Genomic DNA, 11,738 nt, shown 5'->3' with positions numbered 1-11,738 from the left:
CAGCTCGGAGATCTATCGAGAAATGGGCTATAAGAAGGCCGACTAAAGTAAAGTGGAAATGTTCGGCTAAGTGGGCCGGCCGCAGATTGACCTTCTAACAGCCCATCTGCTAAGTGGAAATGTTCGGCAAATGAGCGGCACCTACAACCCCAATACATTTTCTCCAAAACAAAACCCCCAATATACTAGTATCAACCCAGCAGATTAATCTTTCTCATAATGACTTATCCGGTGCCGTGCCTGAATTCTTTGAGCGATTTGATATGCTGAAGCAACTTGATCTGTCTTACAATAACTTGGAAGGGTCTGTTCCTACTAGTGGGATCTTTGAGAAATATGCTGCAGTAGTTCTGGGTGGCAACAAGGGACTCTGTTTAAATTCCTCCAAGTTGATAAAAATAAGAAATTCCTTCAGGCCAGCATTACCAGTTTGTCCTCGCATCTCAGCTTTAGTGACTAAATCAAAACACCATCTGTCATTCCTGGCGACCTCGCTGCTAATTGTACTACCAACACTTAGTATTGGTTCCCTGGTGTTGTTATGGTTTCTGCTCACTCTTTGGAAGAAAGGGTTGTTTTCGTCTTCACGATGGGATCTTGTGTCCAAGGTGTTTCCTAATAGAAGAGAAGTGCATACAGCCCCGTGCCATGATGAGAAGAAGCTGAAGAGAGTGTCATACCAGGACATTCTTAAAGCTACCAACTAGTTTTCTTCGGTCCATACAATCAGCACAACCTATACTGGTTTAGTTTATGTTGGTAGGTTCAAATCCGACAAGAGCCTAGTTGCCATCAAAGTATTCAACTTGGGTGAACCTGGTGGATATGATAGTTACCTTATTGAGTGTGAAGTGCTACGAAGCACCCGCCATAGAAATATAATGTGACCTGTGACCCTATGCTCAACACTGGATTCACAAAACCATGAGTTCAAAGCATTAATCTTCGAGTTCATGGTTAATGGCAGCCTAGAGAAATGGTTGCATTCTGACCAATACAATGGAATCGCAGATAAAGGGCTAAGCTTTGCCCAGAGGATATGCATAGCAGCAGATGTGGCTTCTGCTCTTGATTATGCCCACAACGAACTGACGCCTCCTCTGATCCATTGTGATTTGAAGCCAAACAATGTCCTTTTGGATGATGACATGACTGCGCGGCTCAGTGACTTTGGCTCAGCGAAGTTTCTATCACCAAGTCTGCTAATTCCTAAAAGCCTGGATGATGTTGGAGGGACAATTGGATATGTGGCACCTGGTGAGTTTTACCTTTTCCGTTTCCACTTAATTATAGTTTGTATCGTATGTGTGTGTATAATCTAAACACATTACATCTTCACAGAGTATGGAATGGGTTGCGAGATCTCCGTAGCCGGTGATGTGTATAGTTTTGGAGTGCTTCTACTGGAATTGCTTACTGGAAAACGACCTACTGATGATATGTTTGTGGATGGACTTAGCCTTTGTAAGTTTTGTGAATCTATGTTCCCAGACAGAGTTTCTGAGATTCTTGATCCTCGTATGGCACATGAGGAGCATCAAGGGTGCACAGAAGGATGGATTCAGAGATATATTGTCCCCTTGGTTGCCCTTGGGCTGTCATGTACCGTGGAATCTCCAAAGGATAGGCCCGGAATGAAAGATGTTTGTGCAAAACTTTCTGATATTAGAGCCTCTTTTCTTTAACCGTCATGATGATTAATGAATATATCAATTATGTTAGAGCATACTGATTCATTGTATTAAGAATGTGTTTTTTTACTGGTACATCGCATATTGTACCCAATATTTTTGACAATCTGAAACGAACTGTGGAGACAGAGATGTGATTTGCAGTTCGTCATAGTAGGGTATTGGAAATATCAACCATTCTTTGTTCTAGATTTGTTGATTATTTTTTATTTTGATATTGACGTGTATGTATTGTCAAATTCTTGCACTAATTTATTTGCAAAGGGTGTATGTAAAGGTGTTTTTCTGATGAAATGATATGTTTAATTTACAGCCTGATGGGTAATATTCGAAGGATATGTCTTAAGGCATTGCATCCTTCATCAGTAGCCAATTATAAAGTAAAGAAAGATATTCATATGACATAACGAACGATCCTCTTTTGCTCTCAAACTGTTATCTCCTTGCATGAATGAGGTTGCATATGCTTGAGTTGTCCACGGCCCATTATTGTTAAATATTGAAAGGAATGAAATTCCTGAATAAGTTTTTTAGTCAGGAGAGGAACACTAAAGAGGCCCATGATGGTGTTACTTGGAAGGGATGAAATTACTGAATAGGTAGACAAGTATGGGCAAGACAAATAAAACTTTTTTTTAGGTGGAGATGACAACAAAGACTGTTGACAAAAAAAAGATAGCAACATAAACTAATACTGTATGATCCATCATTGCACTGCCAAGGCATTCATTTAAGTCAATCTTGAGTCTCCATGACATTGTTCTTCGGTAGGCGAAGTGTGAGTGTGTGCACTTGTACTCGCTGTTTTTTCCAAAACCATATGAAATGACCTTTTTCCTACCAAAGTTTTAATTAACGGAAGCCGCGCCGCGGGGGGGGGGGGGGGGGGGATACTGTACAAGTGCATAACATGTTGTTATGTTTCAACTTGTTGTTTACTCCGGCTTCTTGTGGAAGCGCCCTCTCAATATACACTTCCATAAATTTCCTGTAATTCATCCATGAGTTAAAGACTCTTGCATTGAGCATGCAAACCTGTAGTTACGTTTATTTACAAAGCTACACAACATATATGCAAACATGATTAGGATAAAATATTTATAATGATATGATGTAATTATAGTTGGAAAAAAATGTGTATTGGTTGATTACTTACTGTGGGCAGTTCCAATAAGCATGAGTTGGCCAAAAAGATCCATATAGTGAATAGAAGCTTGAATGCCAACCATTTCAGATTTGCACTGCAAAAAAAAGGACACGGTGATTTCTTTACACAAGAAATGCTACTTTGCCAAAAAGATAGGTAACATCTGAGCCAACCCATTTTACATTTTTTCCCTCTTATGTAAAACCTTCAAAAAATAAGTGCCCAACGAGATTCAAACCCAGCACCTATACCCTTAGTACAACCGCGGCAACCAACCAGACTATTTTCTTGTTGTGTCTTGTCACCTTCTTTTTTTCTTCTTTAATTATAACACTAACCAACACGAGTCTACTTGGGCTTTTTCGGTTTTTGTTTGTCCAATTTTCTTCTATTTTTATTTTTCTCTTTCTTTATATTTTTATCTTTTTTAAAAGTCATGAATTTTTCCTTAAGTATGTGTACTTTTCAAATTCGTGAACTTTGTTTTCAAATCCGTGAACTTTTTTCCAAATCCATCAACTTTTTTTCAAATACATGAACTCTTTTCAGCTTTTACAAACTTTCCTTTAAAGGCTGCGCTTTTTTTTCAAATTCAAGAATTGTTTTTCTGAAAATTGATGAACTTCTTTTAAATCCATGAATGCTTGGGTGGCCCCCACAGGCGCCCAACGGGAGTGATGCAGTCGCCTCTTACATTTCATAAACATTTTTCTAAAAAAACATGAACAAATTTTGAACATGTGAGTGTTTTTCAAATGTCACGATCAATTTTTTAAATGCTATGAACTTTTCTTCAAATAATTCGAACATTGTTTTATATTTTCATGAACATTTTTTATAAAATTTCACAAAATATTTAAATGTGTGAACATTTTTGAAAATATACGGGTTTTTTTGTTAGATGATATGAACTATTTTTAAAATTAAGTTAACAAATTTGCACTACACTTTTTTTAATTCACCGTGATTTTTTTTAAATGAAGTAAATGCTATGTCTAGTTACCGTGAGACGGTACTAGCGCTCGCCTATAGAGTTCGCCCGAGTGGGCTAGTCTATTAGGAGCTGCACACGTGAGGGTTTTTCAAAGCTTCCCTGGACCGGCACAAACCGGTGTAGGAACCTTCCGCCCAGTTTTGGGAAGGTTTTGCATCTTTAATTTTTATTTATGTTTTTATCAGTTTATAATGAATTACTTTTTTTTCAGTTTTCTCTTTTCTTTTTTTTCAAATTTTCAAATACATGTCAACTTTTCTAAAATTCAAGTTAATCATTTTCTCTATATAGGCTGGACATTTTCTAGACACATGTTAAATATTTTTTCAAATAAATGATGAATATTTATCTGAACACATGTTGACCATTTGGGAAAAGCTTAACTTTTTCTAATACCCAATGAACATTATTAAACACATGTTGAACTTTTTCCAAAATCTTGTGAATTTTTTTCTAAAATTGCGCAAGCATTTCAAAACAGTTTATCAACATTTATTGGTAGAAGTTTGCGAAATTCAGAACATGTATTCGTTTGAAAAACAGTTCACGGATTTAAAAAAACTTCATGAGTTCAAAAAAAGGAAGAAAAAAAACTTCACGAATTTAATAAAAGAAAAATAAAATAGAAAAAACACGAAGAACAAAAGGCGAAAAAAAAACAGACTGAGAAGATGCCAACAAGAAGAATAAAAGAAGTAACTAGGCACAAAAAGTGAGCTGTCCCAGTTGATTACAGCGGGTGAAAATAGGCCGCACTTTAAGATGTTTTAATAGTAATATAAAATGTCTTATATTTATTTACAGAGGGAGTATAGATTAACCAGATTATTTGGCTACTAGGGGACCTATGCCCCCCCCCCCCCGATTTCTAAAGCGGCCTAAAAGTTCTTTTTTTTTCTACCGGTACAAGTTCACAAGACTATGAAGTACATGACACCACCGACATCATTTGGGGCAACACCAAGCTGTTCTCCAGGGTTGTCACATTTTAGTTCTCAAGCTGATGCTTGTGAACCAAAATGTGGGTGACGACCTATAGGGTTGCAACTGACTAGACCGTGACATTGGTTTCTCGTCCAAAATTGCAGCATGAGGGCATGGCGACAGCGAGGACCTCAACAATATTGAGACGTAACTTGATCGCCCGTGGATGAACCACTCCCACGTCATGTTTATGCAGAGTTACCTCGGCGAGCTCGTGGAGGGTAGGGGCTGGGTGGACTGGAAGGGTTGGCCCCCCTTGAACAAGGACCATGAGGTGAAGTTGGCCGCCGTGACGTTCAGCTGTAATACATGGAATACAACAGCTATGGTCCATGGCTACCTCCAAGGTGAAGCGTTGCCTCAAGTGGAGTGGCTATCACCGCGTCATCCATGCGCGCGATGGCGCCAGGTACACCGTCAAGCGCTTCATCACCGGAAACCAGTGGCTGCCTGACCGCCAGGTCTTCTTCAAACCTGCAAGTAGCTAACTGGCTCGATCGCTCAGCAGCCAAGTGACTAGTACAACCTGCTCCGAATTATAAGACATTTGAATATTTTAATATAAATTATATATGGACTGAAATGAGCGAACAAACACACTAAAATGTGTCTATATACATCCGATTTAGAAAATAAAACATCTTATAATTCAGAATGGAGGGAGTATGTTGGTATGCGGATGATCATATATATCTCATGCACATGTATCGATCGATCCTATTTTCGTATGATAACATAACGCTCCACTATATGGACATGGATAAGGTGTGGGGTGAGGTGGGATCAAATCCCCACGGGCACATAAGTTCTGATTTTTGTTTCTCACTCCATCTGATAGGTGTGGCCCGTCAGACTTATTTTTCAAAATGTCACGTCGCCCGGCCATGTTGTTCACATAGTTGTTGCCCACGTAGCAGTTGGACGGGTCAACTGTATGCCAACTAAGTGAAATGTGCATGTCAAGTCATACTAGCGACCATATTGAGGCGCTTAAGCTACTTTAGTAATTGTATTTAGGGTACTCTGAAGTACAGACACTGACTCGAATCCAGTGACCACAGATGAATTTTTTTCTCTTTTGTTATCTTGCAAAAATATGTGGAAGCAGTCAATAGTGGTTTTGTTGGGCAATAATGGGCATAGTTTGCTTTTCTTTGTAAGTACGAATAGGAATGTCAGTGAAAATGTGAGTGTAGGAACACCAACCTATCGATCTAAATACTTAACTATATATACGTTCTTAAGAATCTTAAGAATAACAGGATGAAATAATTACCACTCCTGAATAACTTTATAGATTTGTTTCATGACCATCTTTCCGCCAGTTAGATGTGGTAGGCGATCCTTAGTATTGATCTTTGCTAGTGTTGTGCCGACATTCTTCATTTGTTTCAACATATGATTCTACGTGAACGCAGATGCATCAGTATTTGAATTTGTTATTGTGATGGTACATGGTGTAGTTACGTCTAGTAAAACAACGTGCAAACATGTGTAGAATGTTTTTATCGTCATTGATTTAACAAAATCAGGAGGGTCACACTGCACAACTTGTTATTTGCTTCAACCTGGTGTTTTCTCTGACTTCTCGTGGAAGCGCTATCTCAATGAGAGAAGAGATTCTCAAATTTCTTTGCCTGACAAAGAACTTTCTCTCTGGAAGCATACCTAATTCAATAGAAAATGTTTCTTCCCTCACTTCTATATTGCTCGGCCAAAATAGGTTATCGGGATTAATCCCGAAAAGTTTGAGTCGCATTACAAATTGCTTGACCTTGACCTAAGTTTCAACAGTTTATCAGGTAATGTTCCATTTCCTCTTTACAACATGTCATTACTCAAAAACTTTAGTATTGGTAGCAACAGGCTGGACGGTCTGATCCTTGCTTCACTAGCAATATGTCAAATCTTCAAGCACTTGATCTTTCAAACACTCGTTTCATGGCTCCATTCCATCTCTTGGATCCTGGTTAAACTTGCGTCTTTACCAAGGCAAAGTTGTCCTTGTAAGGGAATGCTTTGGATGATAGCTTACCTATAAATATAGAAAGATATGAGACCAATGTCAAGTGTAGGACTTGAATCCTTCTAAATATCCAATCACAGATTGGTTCACGACCAATTCATTCCGGCAGACAAATCATTTATTAAGGCTTCGTTGGATTTCTTACAAGGAAAAAAATGATTGTAAAGAAAAGAAAAGAAAACCCACGGGCACTAGCACCCACGACATATTTTTATAGAAGAAGCCCACCCAGATGATATCGCGAAAATTCGCTTTCGATGGTATTCGAACCCCAGTTTGTAAGGATGCACAACTGTGTCCTTGCCACCGGGCTACAGCATAGAAAAAAAGATGAAAAGCAAACAACTTACAAAAATATACGAACTCGGGCATACAGGTGAGATAAGAAAGAAGCAAAAGAAAGGATTTTGAGCTTCACATCGTCGTCCTTCTGGCAGCGGCAGCGGCAGCTTCCATGAGGTCATCTATCAAGCGGTGCAGATCACGGTCGGAGGATCCTCCTTCCGCCACTGCGGCGTGAACCCTGGCGGACAGGTCCATGACTCTGCTCCTCGCTGCATCCCCCGGCCCTCCAGGCTGCATGAAGGTCGTCAATGCCCGTACCACATATTGGGCGGGGATTACCTCCTGCTCTTCGTGCCTCGTGCTTCGAACGCCGGCGCCGTCCGGCCACAGCCGCTCCCCGATCCCAAGGACCTCCGTCAGCAGCCTCTCGTTGATGAACTGCTCGAACACTATGGGCCATGTGAGCACCGGCACACCCGCCGCCACCGTCTCCAGGACGGAGTTCCATCCGCAGTGCGTCACGAAGGCCCCCACCGCCCGGTGCCCCAGGATAGCCCTTTGCGGAGCCCAGGCGGTGGCCACCATGCCCCTGCCTGCAACACGCTCATGCCACCGCTCCGGGGGAGACCACTTGTCCGTCCTCACCACCCACAGGAACGCCATCCCTGAGGCCTCAAGCCCGAGAGCGAGCTCGTCCAGCTGAGCGTCGGAGACGTGGGCGAGGCTGCCGAAGCACACGTACACCACCGACCGGCTTGGCTTCGAGTCAAGCCAGTCGGTGTACCGTGAGTCGTCGGCTTCCGGTGACGACGGCAGTCGTAGTGACACGGGGCCTAGCATGTACGCACGCTTCGCGTAGCCATTGCCCACGTACATCCCGCAGTAATGCTCCTCCAGGTCTGGCGATGTGTTGACGGCCAGCCCGAAGCAGTCACCTTGCACCGCATAGAGCCGGTCGAAGGTGGATTGGTCACCCTTCCGTTGGCTCCTCAAGTACTCCGGCAGCTCCACCGTGGGCACTCGTATCTCGGGGTCTGGAAACCGAGGGATGGTAGTCACCACCTCTGGCTCCCTGCTTGAAACGCGGCCCAATAGATGGCGCATCGCGAGCGTTGAGAAGGCGCCGATGACGTTGAACGTGACGCATGGCACGCCGAGCCCGTCGCAGACGCCGGCGTTCCACATGAAGTGCACGTCGGTGACGAGTGTGTCCGGTGACTGCGCCCTGATGAGCGTTTCCTGGACGGGGCGCATCAGCGCATCGCTCAACGCAGCCACGTCGATGCGCCATGCGTCGGCCTGCGCGGCCGCGCCGAGGTTCTCGACGCCCTTCGGGAGGCCGTCCACGGCCGGGAACGGGTACGTCGCCACCTTCACCGGTATGCCACTGCCGTTCTCGTACCGCTGGAGCAACGACCGGACGAACGACACGTTCGCCGGCGTCACCGCGATGGTGGCCTCTACGGCCTGTGGTCTGGCCGTCGCAAGGCTAACGGCGAGCTCGGTGAAGGGCCCGATGTGGCTGGAGGCGAAGAAGGGGATGAGGAGCACACGCAGCTTCTTGCTGCTGCTAGTGGTTTCCGTAGAGGCCATTTTCTTTGCAAATTACTACTGCTAGCGGAAAGTTAATTACCTGCGTGTGAACGGTATAAGTAGGAGTAGATGTTCGACTTGCTCAGTGGCGATTGATTGAAAGAATAAACTACTACTAGCTCAATGCACGCCTATCACGTGGTGAATTTTTAATGAGTAAATTACTATATATTCCATCTCACGTACGTAGCAAATCTTGAGATTTTGAAACAACCATATATGGTGCTGAAAATCCAATCAGTGACACACCACCCAAGTCCCAACAACCTTTTTTTTTTGAAAAAGAAGGTCAGAAAAAAAGAAATCCAGAATATTATTGTTTACACCTGACACTTTCATGTTCCGACCTCGCACGATTGTGCATCTAAAAACACCGCTATCTATATGAAGTAACATTGGTGAGGGCATCTCTAACCGGTTCCTTAAAAAAAATAAAAGAGTAAACCTTAGTGAAGTATATTTACCCCACAAAGTTTTTGCCGGACCTAATCAATCCCCTATTGAGCCTTATCCCTTATATATAATGGAGTAAACTTAAATTTGGCACACATATTTCGCCATGTTCACCGGTATGCCACTGCGGTTCTCATGCCGATTGAGCAACGACCGGACAAACGGCACTCGCCGGCGTCACCGCGATGGTTGCCTCGACAGCCTGTGGTCTGCCCTTAGCAAGGCTAACGGCGAGCTCGGTGAAGGGTCTGATGTGGCTACAGGCAAAGAAGGGAATGAGGAGCACACGTAGCTTCTTGCTGCTGCTAGTGGTAGAGGCTATTTTCTCTCGAATTAGGGGCTGTTTGATTCCTAGCCACATCTTGCTACACCTAACCTTAGGCAAGTTTGACCAAGTTAGATCGGTGTTTAGTTCTAGCCACACCTAAGGAATTTTTTTTATGAGCAGTGAAGCCCACATGTCATAGACACAAAAAGTGTGGCAAGATTTCCTTACACAAGTCAAAGTGTGGCTAACAATTTGAGCAACTCAACTAAGGCAAGTGTGGCAAAAATCATGTGACAATATATGACAATGATAGTCACAATCCAAACAACCCCTTAGAGTATGAGCGCAAGGTTTACGATCAACCTGCGTGTGGACGGTATATGTAGAAGAAGCTGTTGGACTTGCCTTACAATAATACTCCCTGCATTCTTTTTTACTTCGCATATAAGATTTGTGTCAAGTTAAATTTATAAAATTTGAACAAATTTACATTAAAAATATCAACATATACAATGCAAATGTATATAATATGGAACTACATTCCATAGTGAATCAAATGAAATTGATTTGATATTGTGAATGTTCATATCTCTTTTTTATAAGTTTGGTTAAATTAAAGATACTTTGACTTCGTACAAAACTTATATGCGACTAAAAAGGAATTGAGGCAAAAGCCCCGGTTACGTACGTCTCCAGGCCTCGTCTCGTGCGCTCGCGCTAGGGCGACCAGGAACCGACGCCTCCTGCTGGCGCCATCGTAGATTGCTTTGCCTTCCGTGGTGTCAGGCCATGGAAACGCTGTGGATCTCGGCTCTTGCCGGTGGGAGGGCTCCTACATCGTTTTTAGGTGCTTTTTCGTGTTCGTCTAAGGTTTGTGTTCTGTTCAGAAAGACAACACGGCAATAGCTTTCTGATGTTGGAATAAGTTTCTTCCCGCCAATGCCCCGTTCTGGTGATGAGGGCGTGTGGAGATTTGTCTCCGACGGATCTCGCATGATTCGGCCGGCGTTTGTCTTTGGTGGATTCATTTGGATCCGGTCTTCGTTCGTATATGTTCATGTGTCTTTAGGTTAGATCTTTCTGGTCTATGCTTCTCTTCATCGGCGGCGGCTGTTGTTCTGGTGTGCTGGTCCTTTTAGGCCTTAGCACGACGACTTCCCGACTGTCAATTACAACAAGGTCTGCCCGACTCCGATGATGAAGGGGCGATGACGACCGCGTGTCTTCGGCTGGCTCTAGAACTTTTGCATTTGCTTCGTTGGCTCTAATGGCTACAGCGCGCAAGCCTCAAGCGCGAGGCCCATGTTCGACTCCCATCACTGCAGCGTCTGCGTTTTTTTTTATTATTTCTTCCCGCTACTGACAGACGGGCCTAGTGCAATATTTGCCACATAGGCTGCTATTTGACAGTCAATTGAATGTCATGTAGATTGTTTAACCGGTCAACAGATTGCTATACAGTGCTCTACGGTGTGACGGTGACCGTATAATCATCACTTTGTGTATATAGTGACCGTAACGAGTGTATCTTAAAGTGACCATATAATCATCACTTTGCGTATATAGTGACCGTAACGAGTGTATCTTAAAGTTCAGTAACCGTATTGTGATTTTGACTCAACTTCAATGACCCTTAGTGTACTTATCTCTTATCTTTATGCATCCAATCAAGCCAAATCACGCCCTGCTATCCAAATAGTTGAATTAATTAAGAAAAATCCGAGCACAAACTATACCTTGGGGGGGGGGGGGGGGGGGAGGGTACGGAGACATGTGGAGGATGAACCGGGGCTCGGCTGGATCCCGTCGCCGTACGAGCACCTCCTCCTTGCCCGTGTGGCGTCGGCGGGCGGGAGGCGGAGTTGGCGCTTGCGTCCTGAAGAGATATCGGGTTGGAGCGGGAGAGGAATGGGAGCTCCCATTGCCTAGCGCGCTCGCTGCAGGCGCGTGGCTGGGAATGAGCGGGAGAATGACGGAGTGCTGAGTGCGGTGACGGAGGGGAGGGGTCGCGAGGAAGAAGAAGGAAAGGGGTAAAGTGGTACTAAGTATTCTTTTTACCCTTCGAGTTTTTTTTTGCAGAGAATTTAGAGAGCTTTATTATGCAAAAGCCTTCGCCGAACAATCAGCCACAAGGCTGCTCATCAGAAATCTGGGAGTCTCATTAAGCCAACTCTCGGTCACAGGCAATGTGCAAACTCGCTTGGCACACAAAAAGCGTTGGTCCATTAGCTGACCTATTTACATGTTGAATTACAAAATGTGTAAAACTAAGAGCTAGTTCTTCTATTTCTGATAAG

The 11,738-nt window shown here is 43.5% G+C and overlaps 1 protein-coding gene across 1 annotated transcript; it reads right to left on the bottom strand.

The window, feature by feature from the left end:
- Positions 1 to 6,938: 6,938 nt before the first annotated feature.
- LOC123040352 (UDP-glycosyltransferase 73C4) lies at positions 6,939 to 8,730 on the bottom strand. The gene has a single exon (XM_044463223.1). The coding sequence runs from the start codon at positions 8,718 to 8,720 to the stop codon at positions 7,257 to 7,259; it is 1,464 nt and encodes a 487-aa protein (XP_044319158.1). The 5' UTR covers positions 8,721 to 8,730; the 3' UTR covers positions 6,939 to 7,256.
- Positions 8,731 to 11,738: the final 3,008 nt, after the last annotated feature.

The sequence above is a fragment of the Triticum aestivum genome, chromosome 2B (assembly GCF_018294505.1).
Source record: "Triticum aestivum cultivar Chinese Spring chromosome 2B, IWGSC CS RefSeq v2.1, whole genome shotgun sequence".
Classification (NCBI taxonomy): Eukaryota; Viridiplantae; Streptophyta; class Magnoliopsida; order Poales; family Poaceae; genus Triticum; species Triticum aestivum.
Note: the sequence above shows the minus strand (reverse complement) of the source record. Positions and strands in the feature narration are given on the sequence as shown.